Raw genomic sequence first — 23,869 nt, 5'->3', positions numbered from 1 at the left:
GAAATCGGCGAAAATATTTGAAGAAAAAGAAAATGCTGTTTCACCAAGCCAATGTACCGTGTCCCAAGTCATTAAAAATGAAAGCAAAAATTCAGGAATTGGGCTTTATCCACTAGCATATCATGCAAACTGATCGAGCTCTCGCTCGATTCGCTTTCAAGCTTCATAGGAAAAGCCCTTTTATTTTTCAATAAATCTTCACGAATACAATGCTACAATCTAAAAATATTTTGTTCAGATCGATCCACTATATCATATAGCTACCGTGCAAGCTGTTCGACCAGCATCAAGAAAAGGATTTTCATGAAGTATTGTTTTTCCTTATCAAGTAATCTTAATTCGGCTTGAAGATTATTTATATGAAACAACTTGAAGAGTTAGAAAGGCGTTTTCGTTAGATGCAAAATCGTTGGCCGGTAACCTGTTCAGTTATACAGGGTGTCCCAAAATTAGAGAAGATTTAAATTTGCCGCTATTTCAATTAAGATTCACAGTTGACAACACTATTCCGCCCAAATTTTTATACTGCGGCCGCCAAGCTTTCATTATTTTTGATATATTGCTATACTGATGTGATCAAATTGAAAGGTGAATTTTGTCCATTTAAATTCCTTCAAAGTAGTCCCCTCCCGCTGCAATACACTTATGCCAACGAATTTTCCAGTTATCATAGCACTTGCAAAAATCCTCCGTCGTGATGGCCATCACAGCCTTCTTCGATACAACTTTTATGTCCTCAATTGACCCAAAACGGTGTCCTCGGAGTGATCATGTGACTTTCCTGAATAGCCAGGAGTTACACGAGGTAAATCAGACGAATGCGGTGGTTGCAGCACGATATTGGTTTAAAATGTGGCGAAATGATCACGAATAACCGATGCAGTATGAGATGGGGCATTATCGCACTTCTTTGTTCAATAAATTCAGACTTAGTAAAAATCGAAGAATTCACAGCCTCACAAACCGACGCGTATCTCAAGTACTAATGAATATTTTGACGTGAAATTTAGCATAGATGTCACTAACAGTACTACCAACTTACAGAAAAAAAAATCCCGATTCGAAAAACATGCGAAGTATTAATTAAAATGTCACCTTTCAATTTGAATATTGTCGATACACCCTCTACAATGTTCATTAAAGGTGACCACAATGAAAGGCAATGAATTGTTAGAAAGAATTTGCTGTGTTTATAGAAACGTGAAAAACGTCAAAGTTTTTTATTTTTTATAAAAACTGACATTTAATGCTGTTTGAAATAAAATAAAAGACTTTTTTGTATGTGTTATTATTTTTTTAATTATCAATTATTTTAGGTTTTAAGTGTGCAATAATTTTTTTTATGATCTACATGAGAGACCTGGAGCAATGAATAAATTACGAAAAAATAATTATGTTTTTTGTTGTACTCGTACCCCCTGAACCTCAGTACTGAATAGCTTTTATGAGCATCGTTAAAATCGTAGATAATTTGTCATCTGCATAAGGTTTATGGACACAATATACAAATAATGCTTACCTGTTATATACAAAAAGAAAAAAAACCAAAAAATAAAACAAGAACAAGAAAGCTAAATTAGCTAGCTCTGCAACAAAATAAGCAAATGTAAATAAAACTGGACGATTTCTACTGCCGCCAGTTGCACGTAGTAGCCGAGGAAATAAAAACTTGTTATTAGAATATTAAATAAGCGCACTCGCGCTGACTACGGCGAAATCAAATTAAAATTAGGGCAATAAAATAAACATTGCCATCATATAAAAATACATTGAAATAGTTGATGATGCTAGGAAAGCAATTTCGATGTCGCAACAAATACACAGACACAACTATAAATGGCGCTAGCATGAATGAATAATGAACTGCCAAAAGCAACCATCTCAATTTCATATCGATTCATTAGATCAAAACGCATTCCACGTACATTCTTATGGAGTATTTTACTACCAACCGCAATATTACACCACCACACTCCACCCCAAAAGCTGAATGATGAAAAGGACAATAGTTTAATGAACGATAATACGCACTCCGTACCACAGACAGACAGCGAGCCAATTATCAGCTCCACCCACTCAACGCCGCGACGAGCGGAGTGACAACGGTAGCAATGCGCGTATAAAAACACCTCTATGGCGCTGCAGAGTTACAGAGGATGTGTCATGGCAACGAATTTTTATTGTACCGCAAATGCACTGTCATCATAATTGACAGTAAGGCATGCCGGCACGTCAGCGGCAAGTAGACAAACTTTATGAACGTGCGATTTGCAATATTGAAATATTGACGTTTTGACGTAATTTGATAAAGTAATAAAAACTGTAACGATCCATTGAATTAAATTCGCTGATAGCGAAGTTATAAACTATTCATAGCTATTACCGTTACTTGGCGGCATGACGGGATAATAGTGGTAAAAATACAATAAATAATGTGGTACATTTAATGTGGTAATAACGAAGAAAGAGGAGTGAAGAGGCGAAAAGGCGAGGAGAGTGAAGAGGGGAAAGGGCCAGCAGCGCGACTCAAGTAGCCATCATTGCCGCGGATCTTCAGTGATGAAAATAAACGACTATTAAAACGTGTTCTACCTGCTTAATGTAAGTTTAGTGTTGGCTCTTTTTCAGCATAGTTGCTCCTCAAAAGCTCGGCGTTTGGACCGAAATTTCACTTCGGCCATTTTCTTATAACCACTCATCGCCAAGTGACTGAATTGGAGACTTTAAATTGGAAAGACTCACTTAAAGTGCCCAAAGTGCTTGAAAACTAATTCGTTTGCACTTTACTCTGGCTCTACCTCACTCACCACTCTCTGCGCTATTACATTTATTCATTGAGTACTTGGCGCTAAAGTGGAGGCCTATTAACTGTAATGCAAAAAAAAAAAAAAAACAAGAAGCAGCACAAAATAGTAAGTAAATTAATAAGCAGCTCAGTGCTGATAGTACTCTCATTTACTCTTCCCCCCTCACACCGGAGCAAAATGCTATTTGCAGCAACACTACAGGGTACCACTAGCTCAGCTGTCGGTCTCGCTGACGGTGCTGCTCATCTTTATTTGACGACTTTGCTTAAGTAGTCCGTATTATCTGTTCACAAATCGTCTCTTCGTCATTGATATGCGCTAATGAAATGTTCGGTGCTAGGAAACGTAAATTGGCTGCTGAGAAAGCACAGCGACCCTCTTTATGCTTTCTGCGTTTGGCAGCGACAAAGAAATTGCGTGCACAGTAGGCAACTTTGTAGAAATGGCGGAGTAAATTTTGTTCAAGTAAAATCGTGTACTTGGAGATATAATGCCGTCTTTGTCTTGCATGGACAATAATATATGCTAAATTTCGTTAAGATGACATATCAAGTCAATAATTTTCCCTTATAAGAACTTGACCTTTTGATTGTTCAATTGGTATGACAGCTTTAGGTTATAGTAGTTTAATCTGTACAATTAGTTCCGAGATTGTAGCCTTTATTAATAAGCTACGCCGAAATTCGGAAACATATTTGGTCAAACAAAAAAGTTTTTCCATATAAGAACTTGATTTCGACCGAGTTTGTATGGCAGCTATATGCTCTAGTCATCCGATAATGGCAATTTCAACAAATGAGTAGATTTTTGAGGAGAAAAGGGCGGGTTCAAAATTTCAGATCGATATCCCAAAAACTGAGGGACTATTTCGCGTATTACGTAGATGGGTAAATCGACTTAGCTTAGAACACTAATCTTTTATATACTTTATATGATCTCCGATGTTCGTTCTTGATTGTTACGAACTTCGGATGTTGCCCTATTCAGAATATAAATATAAAATATAGAAGAGGTTAGGTACGAGAACAACCCGACTTATTTCTCGTTGCCTCTCTGCAATACCTAGAAAATAGAATGAAGACTGAAAGAGTTAGTGATGGGTCAAAGCTAAATAAGAATAGTTGCTGAACAATTGCTGTGGTTCATTTAGTTCACATCCATGAGAAGTTTAGTTGATTTTAAAGAGGTTACATGGGTTTCAAAAACTCGTTTATTTATTGTCTTATTAAATTCTACAACACCTTTAAAATATAGTCCTAATTTTTCAAGTTGATCCGAGTATTAAATTCGGAGAAACGGCCTTGAGAACTTGTCCGCTCGAGGCTAGCTAGGCCAAGTCGGCCGTCTTTAAACGCGTGTTTCTCGAAGCTGTGTTTTTGAAGTCATTTGGCAATATTTCTCAAGAAGTACTCAACCGATCTTAATGAAATTCTTTGAGACACAATTCTTAATGACCTGGAGGAAGAACTTTTTCTCAAATTATAACTATTTGAAAAAAAAAATTCGCGATATTTTCTTTTTTTTTTTTAAGTTGCCAAAATCTAATGTTGCCAAACATCCAACTTTGGGTTTGTTTTTTGTTTCGTCCAAGTTATAAGTTACGTTTTTAACTAAAAAAGCCCTTTTTTTCACTATAGATGATCCTGTAAGGAGTTATCATGTCATCGCGAGTGTATCTTTTTTCCGAGGGGTCACCGGAAATGGCGTGGCATCGCAATGGCCGAGTTTAAAATATTTTTTTTTTCAAAAATTTCTGAGTGGTGAGGATTGAAGTCTAGCGATATTATCTAATATACACTATCTTCAATAATCACATAATTCTAAAAAATCGGTAAAAGACAGTTTGTACCAACGGAAAACAATAAGTTTTCAGCCCTTGTGTAACTTCGTTATCCAAACTTCAAACATACAAATTGAACTTCGATTATGCCTCACTGTTTGCCGTTAATATGACATCACTGTCTGTAGTCTTTCGATGCCTTAACGCCACAGCACACACTTGGGATTAATTTCGAATTTGGGAAGGTACCCATAGATGCGGACACTTGCGGGAGATATGCGTGTTTGTTGTGTCAAAGCTGACCAAAAACCATTGGCATCCCACTCATCGTCCTCAAGCTACTTACTTAAATCGTTTCCGTGAACGCACAACAAACTTGACACTTTATTTTCATTTCATTCAGTTGTGATTTTGATGATTAATAAAAGGGAGCAGCAGCAACTGCAAATGGATCGTCTGAGGCAAATGTGGCGCACGCAGGCAAACTAGCACAGCACAGCTTCCTTTGAATGCACACAATGGCTGTTCGTCGCTTCTTGTTTATTTTCGGACTTATTTCTGTTGTCACTCAACTCTAACTCGGCTCTGCGAACGTTTGCTTAGCCACCCGTAGATTATTCAAGTAATCTCAAGTATTTGCGGATGGTTGGCAAAACGGGTGAGGCGGTGTGACGTTGTTGAGCGTTAGTCATGTGCTGAGATAGCATTTTAGACCCAACATCCTAGGCGACCGTCATTTGTTGGTCTTTATAATTATGACAATAATATTTTAGGCTTAACAACAACAACAGCAACACACCGGATGAAGTATAAAGTAAAAAGTATGGCCATAAAGTGAATGGTAGGAAATGAGTGGATAAAACAAAGTATGTAATAAGACATAACAACAAAAAGGCAAAAGTCTGAATACAGTCAAAGTTTAACAATGATACCCCAGGCTACTGTTTGGGCCATGCCCCGAAACTCATAACATTAGTTTCAAGTAACATTCTGTCTTCAGTTTTGGCATAAATTCGAGCATTATTGCGCCTTTTAAGCAGCACCGGCCGGCAGTACTTTGCACGCACTCAAAATCCCTTTTAACGGTATATAATATCGCTGTCTCAACTGCTTTTCCATCGAGCGCGACCATCGATGCAGTCGCTGGAAATGATGGCAGCAGCCCAGCCAAACGACTAGCCAAGCAAGCAAACAACCAACAAACTAACTAGCTGCTGAATCATCTGGATTAATGCTGAATTTTAATTAGAAAGCTGTGGTAGTTTTCTGCAAATTGGCCAAGTATTTCATTTCGCTTGCAGCATCATCGCAGTTTTGACACTTTTGTTATCAACGTCGCCCAGCCGACACAATTTCAATTTACTCCCTCAGCCTTCCGCTGTTGCAGCTCTGGCGTTGTTGGCTTCAAATTTCCGTTGCCTATCGGCCGACACTTCGGCGCTGATAGCGTGAGAAAGTACACACAAGCACGAGTGTGTGTGCTTTAACGGTGGCAATGTCATACACTCTCATACGTTACTGTATCTATGCATGTGATTGTGTGCGTGTGTCTCGTACATCTCAAATTTTATGCTTAGCTAGGAGATGAGCTGGATTTAAAGCACAACAACACTAGCAGATTATGGTTAGCTGTTGATTTGCCAACGATGCATGCAGCGCAATGAGGTTAGATATCCTTGCTTTTCCATAAATTAACACCAGATATGGTAAGCTATCATATAGTACTTTGTATGGAGAATTATCAACTTCTTGCCAAATTGAGTTTAACGATTATAGTAAATGAAATGTTGGAGCTTGAACGTGATGAGGTAGATTTTGTTCGATTAGATAGGGCGCTGTTAATAGCGACAGCGGTATGATGAAGCGATTGCAATTTTTTGACAAATTGTTGTTATAGTATAAATGCTATGAGTGAAATTAGACAGAACGTTTTGAATATACCTTGATAAAAAAGAAGTCTGGAGTAAAGTTTAAGAATACAAGAATGATGACAGTGCTTTGTTGGCGCCAAATCTTGGAAAAGGCCAGTGAAAAGAGGATCGGCACACATCACCTCTTCGTCGATTTCAAAGCTGCTTTTGACAGCACGAAAAGGAGCTCCCGCAAAACTAATACGGCTGTGTAAACTGACTTTGAGCAATACTAAAAGCTCCTGTCGGAGCTGTATGAGAGAAGACCTCTCCGAGCCGTTCGATACTCCCTATCTTGCAGCTTTTTCAATCTACTGCTGAAGAAAAAAATCCGAGCTACAGAACTAAATAGAGCAATAGAGGTAAAATCTTCTATAAGCCTCGAATTCCAACGCATAATTTTTGGCGACAGGTGCTACTTTGAACTGAGTAAGCAATTGAGAAGTAAAGTCCTCTCACGACGAATAAATACCAAACTCTACAAGTCACTCATCAACCCCGTCTTGCTATATGGTGCAGAGGCGTAGACGATGACAACATCTGATGAGTCGTTACCGAGTTTTCGAGAGAAAGATTTATGATAATTGACTACAGCGAATTCCGCAACAACATTGACAAAAAAAATGCTTTCCAAAGTAAACAGGACTTTTTGAATCTAGCGACCCCTGGTGGGCGATAGTCCAGTGAGAATTTCATGACATTTCGTCGACTAGAAGTGAAGTTATTGCGTTTTAAGTGTCAGTATGTTTGTGTTATCGGTGCGAAAATGAGCTTCACACAAAGAGCCAACATTAAATTTTGTTTCAAAATTAGTAAAACTTTTACCGAAACGTTTCAATTGAAAAAACAAGTTTTTGGCGATAATTGCCTATCCCGTAGCAGAGTGTACGAGTGGTTTCAACGTTTTCAAAGTGGTCGTGAGGACATAAATGACGATCAACATGTGTGCTAATCAAAATCCGTGATCAGCGGAAATTCCAGCGAAACTGTGGGTGAATTCATCAAAAATCAAACGAAATCATCATTAAAATTCATGGAGATGAAATTGAACATCTCCAAAACATCGTTTTATCGCATTTTGACCGAACATTTGGTCTTACGAAAGGTGTGTGCACGGTTTGTTTCGCACAAATTGACTGACGACCAAAAATTGCTCAGAATCCAACATTCGAAGGACGATTATTAATTAACCATTAATAACCATAATTAACCACTCCCCGTATTCACCTGATATGGCACCGTGTGACTTCTTGCTTTTCGGAAAAATGCATTTGCCCATGAAAGGAAAGCGTTATGCAGACGCAGAGGCCATTCAAAAGGCTTGCACCGGCATATTGGCGGCCATACCGGTCAACGAGCTAAAACACTCGTTCGACATGCGTTTGGACCATGCAAAAAGCTGTATTGAAGTAAAAGAAGACTATTTTGAATAAAATAAATTGATGTTGCCAAAACCATTTGTTCTGTTTTTTTTTTAAGTCCTGTTTGCTTTGGAACGCTCCTTGTAAAAGACACCGACTATGATGGCTAGGTCATGCCGTCCGAATCGATGAAAACACTCCATCTCTGTGAGTATTCGACGTAGTATCCGTCGAGGGAAGCAGAGGAAGAGGAAGACTTCCAATCCGTTGGAAAGACCAGGATGGTCCTTCTCATCCTGGCCTCGCTTGGAAAATCCAATTGGCGCCGAACAGTGAATAGGAAGAACGACTGGCGCGCTGTGGTAAACTCGGCTATAACTGCGTAAGCGGTATCTACGGCAGTAGAAAATAATTGATAAAACACCTAGATATATGAGAATATAACGAGGGACGGGCAATTAGAGCTCGAGTTGTTATTGTTTTTGTAGTGACAGAAAACGTTTCTGAAGTTATTTCGAGAAATGGTGTCGAGTGGTTAGTCCTTGGATGTATAAAAAAAAATCCGGGTTCGATCCAGTTACTTAGACCCGACTGTGGTGGGAACGGAAGAAGAAGGCTAGTGTCAAATTCGCCCCTTGATTTTAAAGCTATTTGACAGAAGTAAGAAACTAGAAAGCAAAGGCTTACAAAAAATGGAAAACTCGTACATATTTCAACAATAAATGCCGAAGTGATCCAACAGGACTTTGTCGAACATTCAAGAGCTTCTTGTATGCAAAACAATCATTATGTTTCGACTAAGAAAAGCACTAAGAAAACAAGTATAGAGTTAATAAAACCGCTGGAAAACGCTTTTGAATCCAACAAATAATCGCTCTGAAGGTTCTAAGTTTAAGTCCAAACAATGAAATTTCTCCAAGAACTTCATTTAATTTAATTTCTTGTTCACGCGCTAAAATCACACCTTGCCGCAGTGAAGCAACAAACGGTGAGATTACTTTTCGGCAAATTAGTGGCAAAATAAATAATCTTTATACGGGCGTTCATTAGACTTCTACTGCCTTCCATCCAGTTGTTCCAGTTTTTCCAGCACTTGCAGCAATTTAAGTGTCTCTGGCGCATGCAGACAATGAAACATTCACTTAATTAATTTTTAACAGACACACTTGTTTGTTTTCTTTATGCTGTGGGTTTCTTTGCTTTGTCTTACGTTTTTATCATGAAGTTTATTCCACTTGTAAAAGTCAACGGGACTTTATTCCGCTTTTGTTATTGCACATTTAATTACAAACTAGAAACCAATATCACCTACATACATAGCACACATAATTTTCCTTTTGTTATTATTTATTATGAAACTGTTGGAGACGGGATCCCACGCTGTATGCTAGCGCAACACTAAGACACAGTCTTACAGTTAACATTGGCTCAAAACACAACATTTGCTGTATGACTATGTCCCAGTAATTGAGCACAATTTCAAACACTTTCTCATTAAGACGGGTTGGACGCTTGGCATCGTGTTGCACGTTTGTGTGTACCCCTATGTATATGTGGCAACTCCTTGTAGGTGGTATTCTTTAATAAAGCTGAATGCTACTGGGTTAGTTGCAGTTGGTATATGTATATATGTATGTATGTGGGCGCATTCTGTGGTGTTCCTGTGTTCGGTAGTAATTTTAAATCCTAGGAACATTGAGGTCCTTCAATAGATAGAAGCATTTTCAGCTGTTGGCGCAAACACCGCAAGGTTCAGTCGCACTCATCCAACAGCAACTCGTCTATATTGTACTACATATATGTGGTATGCATGTGCAACGTTGTCAGTGGCATTTTGCCGACCAATACATGTTTACATCAATTTCCCTTTTCTCTCTATTTTACTCTACCCTTATTTATTCAAAACGCTCGCCTTCCGTACGTTATGCCACAACAATGGCTGCCATATCAGTGAAGTAAGTAAGTGACACGCATTCATGCAGCTTGCAACGCATTTCGCAAAATCTAACAATGGACCAACACAGCACACATATTTCGAAAAGTATATGCAGCCAGAAGCAGCAGCAGTGGGTGAAGCATTCTACATTTTATCCGATTTGAAAGTATAGAGAAACTTGGAAATGAGATATTCCATTTTTTTAGCTTAATTTGTGGCTAGCATAGCAGAGCGTCAGAATCTTGCTTATGTAAATACATATGTGTGTAGGTGCATATATTTTAATGAAGTGATGCACTCGCAAATATGCAGCAATAATCTGTGAAATTTGAGTGAATTTGTGGAATTTTGCAACTGCTATTACAAAAAGTTGTAATTATATCCTGAACAGGGTGCATTACGTTTCCCACGAAGTACGTAACACCCGGCCAGAAACGTCGAAGAGTTTATAAATTATATGTATACATAAATGAACAACTTGATGAGCTCAGTCGATTTGGTCATGTCCGTCTGTCTGTTTATATGCGAACTTGTTTTTCAGTTTTTAAGATACCGTTTGAAACTATATACACGTCCATTTTTCTCCAATCTGCTACATATTTGTCGAAACCGCAGATATTAGACCATTGTAGCATATAATATTTAGCTGCCATAACAACTGATTGATCGAAATCAGATCTTTGTATGGAAAACTTTTACATTTAACAAGATGTCTTCACGAATTTTCATAGATTATTGTTTCTTGGATCATTCTTCAAGACAGCGCTACAATCTCCGTATAAATTGTTCAAATCGGACCACTAAAGCATATGCATAGCACGGAAAATACCGATAACTGCTCAATAAATCCTCCGAAGGATGGATTTCAAGAGTTACTTGCAGCTGAAAATACCCTCTAGATGTGACTGCAGAAGATGTTTATCAGGAGAAGGGGGTTAATATCTCATTCTAAACCGACTGGCCCAAAATGGACTGCGCTTTAGGGACGGCGGTATAATCAAAGGAATACTTTTGATATCTTTCTCACTTTCCGTCTACCAAACTAAGCTAGCACCTTCGGACCTGTAGAGTTCTACTGAATAACAACAGAGTCTATAGAAAGCAACCATATACACAAACAGTCAGTCGACATTGCTAGCTTTGTCGTCACCAATGATTAAGGGGTTATATGGATTTACGGGTTTCAAAAATTTATTGTCTTATTGAATACTACAACACTTCTAGAATATTGTCCTAAATTTTCAAGTTGATCCGAGTAATAGTTTCGGAGATACAGCTTTGAGAAGTTCTGCGCTCGAGGTTAGCTAGGCTAAGTGCGCCGTCTTTAAACGCGTTTTGTTCGAAACTGTGATTTCGAAGTCGAGTGGCACGATTTCTCGAGAACTACTTAACCGATTTTCATGAAATTTTACCCTGGTCTTTAAAATACAATTATTAAAGATTTGGACGCATGATTTCTTTCAATTAGAAATATTTAAAAAAAAAATTCGCGAAATTTTCATGTTTTTTGTAAAAATGTCTGGCAAAAATCCAATTTTTAGTTTTTTTTTCCTACGTCGAAGTTATAAGTTAAGGTTTTAACTAAAACACGTATTTTTCACTTCAGATGATCCAGTTGGGAGTTATCCTGCCAACCCGGGCGCACCTTTTTTCCGAGGAGTCACCGGAAATGGCGTCGCAATGGCCGAGTTTAAAATTTTTCCCCAAAAGTTTCAGAATTTCTTTGTTAAATAATATGTTTGTAGCAATAAAAATTCTAATCAAATATTTCGTTTTTAATATGAGAAAAAAATGGTTGAAAAAAGGCTGTTTTTCACCCGAGGAAACTTATCTAACCACTTAAATCCAGCTTAGCAAAGAAATATATGTAGGAAAATTTTAGGCTCCCTGACAGGTCAACTCCACTTGTCCATAATCTTCGATAAAAGCAGACGAGTTGGCTAAGTCAGAAGTCTCCCCAGACGAATCCGAGGCAGAGATAATACCGTACACGCTAGGAACGATCAAAAGGGAGCTCAATACACGGTTTGAACAAATCGCTCAGAACAGATTGAAATCTATAACCAAATGATGATAGCGAAGCAGATACGGCCAAAATAAGACACAAAAACTAAGCACTTATTTTATAGGTCCAGGAAAATTATATTCAGACTACTACTTGTAGAGCAAGCGCTAAATATGTGCCTGCCTTATCATAATATTTGCCGCAGCTTCAATCTTGAAAGGAACCCAGATAATGGTTCTGCACTATCGCTGTGAGTGCCAGCTCTATCCCAACATCATCTATCATCAGATACTAAATCTTGAATCTCTATGTATAGAAATCATAACGGAGTTAAGTAGCTTCATTGAGAAACCAAACGGTGTATCTAGCGTTAATGGAACCCGAAAGGAACTGTACTCCTACCTAGCTACCTACTCAGTATTGAAAAAATATCGTATCGTACATTTTAGGTTTTTTTGAAACCATGTGAAGAAATTTTAAAATTCTTCAATCCAAGTAATTTTTTTAACAAAGAATACTTGCTTCTTATTTTACTAGCTTTTCTGAAATAGTAAAAACGGTTGAATTAGTCAAATTTTTCGATATACTCGAATTCTTCTATTCTCTCTTTTAATGGTAAAAACACCCGAATTAGTTAATTTTAATAATTTTCAAAGCATATATGTATGTATGTATATTATTTCGCCTATTCAGAACTATGACAATAAAATATATTGATAACTTGCCTGTGTTTTCACAAAAACCTTATCGAACTTTATATCGTGGCATTCATAATTCAAAGCGCTTGCTTACAAGCTTTGTACCTACATCATAGCTATCGACTTACAATCAACTGTAGAATATCTCACTCGTATTCACTTTGCGCTCGGTCAATTCCCTTATTTACTTACTCATTCACTGACTGGGCGGAAGACTATGGTACGTACCACCTATATACTACACGGTATCGGATGCTGTGATGAGCGATAGACATTTGCCATCAACTGATAGCCGATCCGAAATGGGGAATAAAGCATGTTGACGGCCGTGTCACACCTCACTCACTCAATACGAATTGACAGGTTTGTGTCAGAGTGACAACAGCAATGCACGCATAAAGTGTGAAAATCCCATGCTTCCTACTACAGTTTAGGAGTTGCATAAAAAATGGTGCTAGCCGCCCTTGGGCAATGATATTTAATAATAAATGTGTGTGTGCTTATGTTTGTGTGTTTATGTTGTAAACTTGTAATTGCAACAATTTCTGCTTAAGTACACTTTCGGTACTTTCGTCGATAAACAAAAGCCTTCTCACACTCCTTGCTCTCTTCTTTGCTTTGTCGCTGTGTGGCATGTTTGCCTTCGTGTTTGCGCATATCCTTTTAAAAAATTTTCACTTACATTTAACTTTTATTTGTTTATTATTATTTGTTTTGCCACACTTTTTCCGTACTTGCAACTAAGACAAGAAATCTCCATAAGCATGACAGCTGCCTGATATATTAGAGTCTTAAAAAGTAGCAGCAACCACAGCAGTAACAGTGATGCTGATGTTGCCAGGCAGGCGCAGGCTGTCAGCAGCGGTGGCAGTTGCATGTTGACAAGTTTTCGCGCCACCACCAACTCAAGCTACAAGCAAGTAAACTAATTATTTTGAGACTTTTTGCATATTGTCTGTCAGATGTTGCAAGTGCAACTTGCAGTTTTGCTCAATTGTTATTTGCATGAACATAGTTCGCGTGTGTGTTTGTGGGCGCAAATGTATGTCTGCCACCTGCGCTGCCCTTCTCAGCTGCTCTTTCGACAACTTTTCATTCTTCTAATCCTTTTAAGTGTTAAGCAATTAGCAAGTTTTAACAAGTGAAAAGTGTCAACCAGCTTGGCATTGCTTATGAGGTGACGATGGGTTGCGGCATTAGGCCTGTCCGCAAATCTTCTTTTAATAATATTTCTTTTTATAATTTAATAAAACTATTTTTTCCTTAGACAGCTATGTGCTAAAATGGCCCGATCTGAACAATTTGTCTTGGATAAAATCAAAAAAAAAAAATTTCGTGATGATTTATTGTCAAATAAAATAGATTTCATACGAGAACTTGATTTTGAGCATTCAAATTGTATGGCAGCTATATGCTCTATCTGAACACTATAGATTTGAGTATTATGCTCGGAACTTGAAACGTTTGCTTGGAGCATCATACATGTCAAAATTCAGGAAGATATCTTGTCAGATCAAAAATTTGTTATACGGGAACTTCAACTTTATTGATCTGTTTATATGACAGTTACATGCTATAGTGGTGCGATCTGAATAATATGCTCAGAACTTGTAGCGTTGCCTCGGGTGATAATCTATGAAAATTTTCGTGAAGATAAATTGTAAAATAAAAAAGTTCTCCATATAAGGACTTGAGTTTGGGCATTCAAATTATATGGCAGCTATAGCCTCTAGTGCCCCGATGTTTGTAGTTTCGAAAAATGAACAGCTTCTTAGAAAGAAAGGGACGTGTGGAACATTTCAGACTGATATCTCAAAAACTGAGAGACTACAGTCAGACAGACTGACATGACTCAGCTCGTCACGCTGTTACAAATTTCGTGGCAAACTTGCCTTCGTTATGAACATAGGCTAGATAAAAAGAGTGCTAATTTTTTCTGAAACAGAAGATGTGTATAAAATTATATAATGAAGTGTAGACAAATTTTGGTCTGGGTAAGAAAATTATAAACAAAATTTAATATTAAGTTCATAACGAAGAGAAGTAAATAAACTTTTGCATTAATACTTATTTGAAAATGAAGCATCTTTGTGACTTTTTTCTCCCTTTTTTAGAAAACAAAAATTTCGCAATGAAAAAGAGCCACCTTCATGTTATTATGTAGCCATCATCTCTTTTGTTGCCGCATAGATGTCGGCATTGACGCTGACTCCGTCAATCATTGCTTCTTCTTAACGCTGTGCCAGAGCTGCTGCCGCTCCAACTGACAGTGGCGATGTCAGCTAACTGGCTTTTGTTTGTGCTCAACTTCTGGAGCTCATGCCAATGAAAGTGCTCTGATATGCCAGCGCACGAGTGTCTGTTTGTGTGACACATGTGTGATTTTTGCCACTTTAACTCCTCTACTCGCATGCATATGCTACTATATAGATGAGTAAGCTTGAAGCTGTGCTGGAGCGAACATGTTTTGAAATGAGCTACTTTCAACTACTTAATAAACTACACATTTTCACATTTCTATACACACACATACTCGTACATATAAGCATAGAAATGTGTACATAGCGTTGTCCTTGGCCCATAGATGTAAGCGTTGTTGGCGACAAAGAAGACGACAAAGTCAGACAGACGGCCGTTGGGCTTACAAATATGTTACACAGCGAGCATGTCCTTAAAATGACACAGCCTAATTAAACAATTTTCACAGCGAACGATTAGCCAACAAACAACAACGAGAGTCTGGTAGTGTTAGCATGTTGATGCATTTAAGTATGTAAATATGCCGTTTTTCATGTGTCACTTGGTCGACTTGCCACTCAGCTTCAATAAAACTTATATGCATTATTTAGCGCGCATTAATAAGCCAGTTTCTGGCTGTGCACTCACATAGATATATGTGTAATTGTGACAATGTGCATAAAAACGGTATAAATGCACGAGCAGATAATGACGATAGTGTGTTAATTGCTAAAGAATTGACTCTGTTATGTTAGGAATGTGGAATTATGGCAGTAGGCAGTGCTGTACTTGGATGGAAGTGAGCATTTGGCATATACATACATATGTATACGAGCATAATTAGCCAAGATAAAATGGAATATATGTATGTATGTGCCAGCGCAGTAACATATTGTTAAATAATGAATGAAATCTTAAGCTGTGTATAGAGAAAGTAATAAAAAATTTATAAATTTATCATTTAAGAGCTGGCTTCAAAGTTTCATAGACATTTCGACTGCCATTGCGCAGGAATATATTATATTTTTCCACATTAAAAAAAGAATGACGAGTTTAACACTAAGAACCACGAGATATTTTGATAGCTTGTTGTCATAACATACATTTTTTTTTCCAAGACTTTTGGTTGAGATTCTAGTATCACATGTTTTAGTTACTTCGGAGAAACAATATTGAGATGTTGCTATGTTGGTGTAAGTTGGTGAATAAAAAGCAGTGAGGGACTGGCTTTGATAGCTAAAGGGAGTATTCTTGAATAAAAAACTTTTTTTTTTTCAAAATTTACTATTCAAGAATATGTCTCTAAAAGAATTTTTCAAAATTTATAGTATTTTCGGAGATATAGGTATTTTGCTCCGACTTCCAAATTAGTACGGTCTAAACTGAAACTTTAAACGCATTTCTCTTTCAACTGTCTTTTTCAAAAGGATATCCACGATTTCTCAGGTTCTGCTTGACGGATTTACCCGAAATTTTTATCGAGTCTTCTTTAAAGACTTGTCTACTATATTTGTCTGGAACTACCCATATACTCAGATTTCAATATTTACTGTTTCAAAAAAACTCATAACAGTGAAAAACAAAGCGGCACAAAATTTTTTTTTTTTTTGGTTCAAGATTTGCATTTCCTGTGAAAAAAAATTGTATAACTTTTCTGCAGTACCAGACATTGCGACATTATTATAGATTAATAATTTATTTTCTCGCTTCCGATTGCTAGGAGTCTTGAAACCGTGGGTATGGTCATGTGGCAATTTTTTTTACACCAAACTCATCAGCTGAAATTTTTGATTTTTGAAATTTTTAGCTTTCTAATTTTTTTTATTTTTTACAGTACTCTTGCAACGTTAATAAATAATTAGTAAAAATATTAATGTCATTTCATGACACTTCCAAAATTAGCTTTGATTAGAATACCGTCATCAACCCTCTTGAACTGCAAAAAAAACAAAAATAAGCTGAGAAACAAGTCAAATGGACCAGCTTTACTTTTGTTGGAACGAGTACTATTATGGATACATTTTATTATCCAATAATTCAATAGCATTCACAATTTCAAACATTTTTCTACCAAAGTTTGTTTATGGTTCCATAACCGCAAAATTGCACGCTATACCCACGTATAACAAAAGTGTTAGCTGCAAAATTATGTGCAAAAGTTTTCAACAATTATCGCAGATAAATTTAATAAGGTTTGTTAATGAGCAGAAAACTTCACCTACAGTTCTAAACAGCCACTGCATAATACATTCGTTGAAATCCATTACAAGTCATGCCAAAAGTTCTCGAGTAAAACAATCAAGCGGAAAAATTGTAACTAATTGCATTAGTTACATTCAATTTGCGGTCGAATGTCACAATGATGAACGATAATGCCAGCGTTAAGGTCATTTAGACACAAAGCAATACACAAACAAATGCATACATACATACATACGTATATTTTTAGCCGTTGATAATGTGTGCTTTTCACTTGAGAATGACTTAGAAGTTGACAGTAGTAAATCATATATTGTATTTGGTTGGTCAACTACATATGTGAAGACCCAAAGTCACCCACGTGTGTGTGAATGTATGCAAGCGTTTATATTAATAACTGACAACATAAATGGTGTATACGTATATATACGTTTACTATTAAGCAAGGCATTGCAGTAATGACGGTCAAACCTGCGATGCTGTCGATGAAACCGACATCTGCCACGACCGCACAGCTATAAACTTTGAAAATTCCTGCACATGCTTTTCAAACTATTTGCGCCGGTATGCCCATATTTATATACAAATATATACATATGTATGTATGATGATTGAAAGCATATGCTTTAATACACACACTTATTTATACGTATGTTTGTGTTTGTGTGTGTGTATGTCCAAACAAATAGTTCCATACAATTATCTGCAATGATGACAGGCAATCATGTGAATTCAAGTCTTTATAATTCGGAAATCTGTGGCACAATACACGCGCACTCACCGCTACCCTGTGCACACACCCAAACATATACATACGTACATATATGCACAAGTGTTGGCTACAAATGTGGCCTTTCGGTGGCGCTGTCGATGTCCTTTGTCGTTGTGATAACTTAACATCGAGCATTACGTGGTTCTAGTGCTGTTATTGTTGTTGTTGGATATGAAAATGACCCGCAATGAGCAATAGTAACCACGTATGACGCCATACTACTTACATACATACTTAAATGCAGATATAAATACCGACTATATGTATGTATGTATATTAATGCTTTTATACATACATATTTATAAATGTATGTATACATGTATATGTACATATGCATAAGCGTAGCACGTATGTGCGAGGTCTTTTGACACCAACCAATTACACTACATGCATATTAAGCATATATATACATACATATACATATATGTATATATGACATATGCTGCTATGGGAGATTTTTTGCGGTTAGTTTGTTTGGTTGTGCAGTTGATTCTAGAGCGAAAATAATCTTACATGTCGTTGACACATTTTAAGCTTTCCCGGCGCTGCTATGTTACTTTAGACTACGGTTGATGCTATAGCAAGCGATGCGGTGATGAGCGTGGATTTACTTTTTATTTGCTTACCTGAAAGAAATAGAAGAGCGGAGACAGAGAAAAGCACATGTTAAAATAGTCGGATATAAAGGCATCAGCATAAAGTGTGTAAACATCATATAAACTATTTTCGCACAAGACGGGCACGTATACCACGTACCAATTTACACTACATGCCAAAACAAAAGGATTTATGCGCCTAAATGTATGCTGTTGTTGTATGTGTATTTGCGTAAAAAAAAGCTTAAGCTTGCTACAGCGTGGAATTTAATAAGCCCTGTATAACGGTAGTGAATTCTTTAGGGATGTATCGTAGGTGTGCGTTTTTTTTTGCCAAATTGTAAATATTTTTATTGCAAATTATTGCTGCCAATATAAATGGTTCTTGAAATCAAGCAGCTGGATGTTGGCGTGGTTGTTATTGCTTTGGTATTGCTACTGATTTTCATTTCTTATTTCATCGGAAATAAAATGTTCAACATACCGCTATTTAATAATTTAAAATAAATTTTTCTCCGGTTCGAGCACAGCAGACAAGTTTGAAAATGATAACAAGTGAAAGAAATTCATAGAAGGCTGAAATCCTTTCGAAATAAGAGATAAAATAACAAGAGTGACGGCCGAACTGAGGTTGGGAAGACAAAGGAGAGGGGAATAATTGAATTTTTAAGGGTTAAAAACGGCTTTGCTCGATATCCGGCAAGACTACAAGTTTTATAGGAAAATAATTATTTTTCATTTCAGTTTTGTTATTTTATTTTGCATTTTCAATTGCTTTCAGCCTACTATGATGTTTTTTTCGCTTTCAATAATTATCTACCCTGGCCGAGGTAAATACAAGGCAAGTAAGAAATGAAAAATAAAATATTTTTTTATACCTAATATCAACAAAAGAGCTCTTATTTAATTTAAAAAGCGAGGTTGAACTGTCTTCTATCACAAGAGCTTAGATCCAATTACTTTGGGTTTGAATTTATAAATACAGATTTCGTTGGACATATGCAGGTAGATCGATTTGATCAATTTCGGTTTCAGAAACTATTTTTTTTAATTATTTGTAAGTCAACATAACATTTTTCCGAACACACTTTTTAATGCAAAATATGTTACTCAATGTCAAAATCAAGGAGCACTATACATTTCGATAGCAAAAACTTCATTAGCATAAAAGTTCAGAGCACGTCATATTGCTTGGTCATCCAATTTTTGCAATTTAAAACATTTAGAATAAAATTTTCAGAAGTCAAAGAACCCTTCCAACAAACGGAAGCTTTAATACACTTAACAGTTACATTTCTTATAGCATAAAAGGGTATAAAAAAGATCATTATCTTGAAATTAGCCAGTCAGGTAATATGGCAGATATATGCTAAAGTGGTCCAATCTGAAAAATTTTATCGGAGAGTGTAGAGTTGCTTTGAACAATAATGTATGTCAAAGTTCGCGAAGTTATCTCGTCAAATAAAAAAATTTACCATACAGGAACTTCACTTTTATCTTCATTTTGTATGATAGCTATATGGCATAGTCTTCCGCTATAGGCGGTTCCGATAAATGTGCAACTGCTTTGAGGAAAAAGGACGTGTGCAAAATTTCAGAACGATATCTCAAAAACTGACGGACTGAGTAGCATATATACAAACGAACAAACACACAGACAGGCCAAATGGGCTCCGCTCGTCATGCTGAGCATTTATATATGTATATATATATATTTTATAGGGTCTCCGAACCTTAATACCGAATGTCATAAACTTCGTTTACAACTCAATAATATAGTCTGTTCAGAATATAAATAATAATCTGTTTCCTATCGTAAAACCCATTGAATAGAGAGTGGAAATAGAGAGTTTCTCTCTGCAGGTGATTAAAAAATCGAACCCATTGTTGCGGAAATAGAGAGTTTCTCTCAGCAGGTGATTAAAAAATCGAAAACTACTTTTTTCAGAAAACTTTAGTCTTTTAAAAATCCTTTTTCGATAAAAAAAATACATTTGTTAGCAAATATCTCACCGTTCTATTTAGGGAGTATTCTAATAGAGAAATAGAAAAGAGAGTATTCTATGTAGTTATAGTTCAAGATTTCATAAATTTCCAAATTAGTTCGGCCGGAACTGAAAATTTAAACGCGTTTTTCTTGAAACTGACTTTTTCAAACCGAAACCCATGATTTCTCAGGTTCTACTTGCCCGATTGGCCTGAAATTTTTAGACAGTCTTCTTTAAAGACTTGCCTATGTCTTAAACTACTCACAAACCCAAATTTAATTTATACTATTTAAAATAAATTCGAAACAATCAAAACAAAGTGGCATAAAAATTTATTATTTTTTGGTCTGGCAGTCGCATTTCCTGTAACAAAAAGAAAAAATAGATGCATACACGAAAATACTTGATTTCCTGCCTTGAATCCTAGAAAAATGTAACTCACCTTAAAAACTTAGACGTTGCTGGTACATCCCTAATAATTGCGCAAATATACATACATGCAAACAAATTGGCATATATACATATGTATTCACTTCAATTCACTGCCGACCACAGCCCGCATACACGTCACATGTGACATGTGGGCGGCGTTAGATTATATTTGGTACGTGGTACGTGGCGCACTATGGCGTTTGATACAACACATTTGGTTTATGCTAAGTGGTTAAAAGGTGATGGCAAGAATCTGCTTTTCTCACATATTTCACATATTGTATGAACAAAAAAAAAAAAAACTAGTAGTTAGAAGCAGACATATTTGGCTACATATTGGTTTCTTTGTTTCGTTGTTTGCTTTCCTATATTTGACTACTAAACAAACTCAACTGAAAGCAACACAAGTGTTTAATTCAACATATTTACACATTTGAGAAATGTCAGAAACATCACAAACGTTTGTATGTAACTAAGTACATGCGTGCACGTGTATGGCAAATATTTTATATTAATACATAGTGTGTTTGTATGTGTGGACGTGTGTTTTTGCGGTAAATTCATACAGAGACAGGCGGCCTTTCGCATAAATCACACACAAAAGCAACCAAACGCACCCACATACCACAGACGCCAAGCCTTTTTCGTTTCGGTTTCGCATTGGTAACCGCCATTTTACTCAAATATCAAGCAATTTCACTTACAGTAATCAAAAACACGCACACACACACACACACAGAGGCAACTGCTTGAGGTTGGTTGTGTGAATTGGTATGGGAGTATATAAAGACGAGTATATGCATTGCTTAACTAGGAGTACAACAACCATTTAGTATGAAATTACCTGATGTCCAGAGCATATTGAACCGTTGGGTGCGCGCACACGAAACGGACTGTGAATCGGGCATGATGTACGCGGTCCCCAGCGTGAGGAGCTTGGCCCCTGCATCGATTGTATCGAATTAAAACTATTTGAACTACATGGATTGAAGAGGGGTGGAGGCGGCACTGGTGGTGCTGGCGGTCCGATACTCAGACTACTCAAACCGCTTAGACTGCGACAATGGCTGGGACCTGAGATGATCGTATCACAACCGTAGAGACCAACACCGCCGCCGCCGCCACCGCCGCCGCCGCCTATGCTCATTCCGCCAAGCGACAAATGTGAGCCCAGTAAGCTGCTGCTGCTGTGCAATGGATTGCGCATATCGCTGCCGACGCCGATGCCACCGACGCCGCCGCCACCGGACATCATCGCATGTGGCGGTTGTGGTGGTGGTGGTACGCCCATCGGCATGCCACCGGATACATGATGACACATCGTGTTGCTGCAATAACAAGCGCCAACTCCGCTGTTGTTGTGGTTGATGTTGTTGCCGCCAACGCCGCTGCCACCGCCACCGCACGATGTTGTCCCCGCTGCAGCTACAGCCGCAGCTGCTGCTGACGCCGCTGCCGCCGTTGATGAGCATTGACTGCAAACACCGCCGACTCCGCCACTAACACCGCTGCCTGAGCCACTTATACCAGCCGCCCCACCAACTCCAAGTACACTATTCACTGCGTGTGGCGTATCACCGCTGCTGCTGCCGCAATAGTGATCCACGGCAAAACTATCTTGGCTACCAGAGCATTGTAGTCTGTGCGGTGGCGGTGGAGATGATTGCCTCGAGTAAATGTTTATTTAGTACCGAACGGCGCAATTTGTTCGTACGCGCACAGCACACACACAGACACGTCCGTCCGTCGGTCCTTATAACGATAACGACGTCACGTCACGTCCTTGTTGCACACTTTCAGCCGTCACAGCCAATTCCACCGGTGCCACAGTGTATGAGCTTTGCGAACGAGACGAGCACCGCTGCACTTGGTTCGTTGTTCGTAATCACCGCAGCGTCCCTCGTAAGTTGGCTTTGTCAACGACCTATCAGCTGTCAATTCTACTAACTGCTAAACGGTTGCGACCACCTTCCAACACTTGGCACTGTGGGTACTATGTATGCGGCGCCAAGCTCCGCGCGAAAAACTCTTAGCTGATCGAACTCCTGTTGCTATTGCGGCGACGTTAACTGTTGCTGCTGCTGACGTTGCTGTTGCTGCTGCTGTTGCTCTTGGTATTGTTTTAGCGCCAGAAAGGTTGGCTGCTGCTCGAGGGCGGTTACACTGTTGCTCCGTGTAGGCGTTGTACACGTCAACATCATCACCAATGGATTAGCGTAATCCTCTTTTCGTGTGACTTGTTTTATTTTACTTCAGCTGTTTTTCTTTCGCCTTATAATATTTTATTTCCGTGCGGTTTCTCGCGTATTACAGGACTCCAGCCAGCGAGTGCGGAGCTTTCACATTCAACACTCAATTTCGCACACGAATCAACCCACTTTTTACGGTTGAAGTCAGCTTGCGGCTGCCCTGCTGTCAGCCCGGCTTTGCCTCGTTCGTCCTCGTTGACGTCGTCGCAATCCCTCTCGCTCGGTTAGGCCTTTGCGATTTCTTATTATTGGGCGCTAATCTTAACGTGTGTACGAGGGGGTGTTTTGTATGTGAATGTATAAATTGATGTTTTCGTTTTTTCGGTTTTCTTAGTTTTTTTTTGTGGTTATCTTAAATAAGTGTATATACTTATGTATATTAATCAATAACAACAATAACTACACCTAATAATACAACAATTGAAAGGAGCACTATCGGTTCCAAATGAACGGCATTCATGAATACGAATGAATATCTACACAAACCGAGAAGCGAGTACTGGGTATAAATCGATTTTGGCACACTTTACTTATACAATTGTCCTTCAGAGGATTTGTTCTCATCCTACATTTGCAAATCTTTGGGAATGTGTGTTATTTGGTTAATTTTACGAGTATAGACTTTTTTATCACCGTACAAATGTACATGTCTTCTACAACTTATTATACTTATTGTATGTGTTTGTTGCTGTTTTTGGTTTTAGTTTAGTTTAGTAATTGATATTGGTTTTGTGCGCTACTTTGTTAATACATTTTGTTGTTTAAAACATTTTTCTTTAGTTTGGTTTATTTAGAGTTTTGCATTTTATTTGGTTTTAGCATCACAAGTTCCCATTAGAAATGTTTCTTTTTTAGTTTCAACAGTTTATTGATTTATATTTATGTTTATTTGGTTTTT

The 23,869-nt window shown here is 37.7% G+C and overlaps 1 protein-coding gene across 11 annotated transcripts in view; it reads right to left on the bottom strand.

Annotated features, from left to right (window-relative positions):
* Positions 1 to 23,869, bottom strand: part of LOC120766484 (peripheral plasma membrane protein CASK) — a 90,790-nt gene that overhangs the window by 17,906 nt on the left and 49,015 nt on the right. Inside the window, exon 1 of one of the 11 annotated variants that reach the window (XM_040092037.1) lies at positions 21,567 to 23,861. The exons of the other annotated variants lie outside the window; for them this stretch is intronic. Coding sequence (XP_039947971.1) covers positions 21,567 to 22,043 — 477 coding nt within the window. The 5' untranslated portion in view covers positions 22,044 to 23,861. Of the gene's footprint in view, positions 1 to 21,566; positions 23,862 to 23,869 lie in introns of those variants that run through there. 11 annotated transcript variants of the gene reach the window in all.

This window comes from Bactrocera tryoni, chromosome 1 (assembly GCF_016617805.1).
Source record: "Bactrocera tryoni isolate S06 chromosome 1, CSIRO_BtryS06_freeze2, whole genome shotgun sequence".
NCBI classification, from domain to species: domain Eukaryota; kingdom Metazoa; phylum Arthropoda; class Insecta; order Diptera; family Tephritidae; genus Bactrocera; species Bactrocera tryoni.
This window is presented reverse-complemented; position numbering and strand designations above follow the sequence as displayed.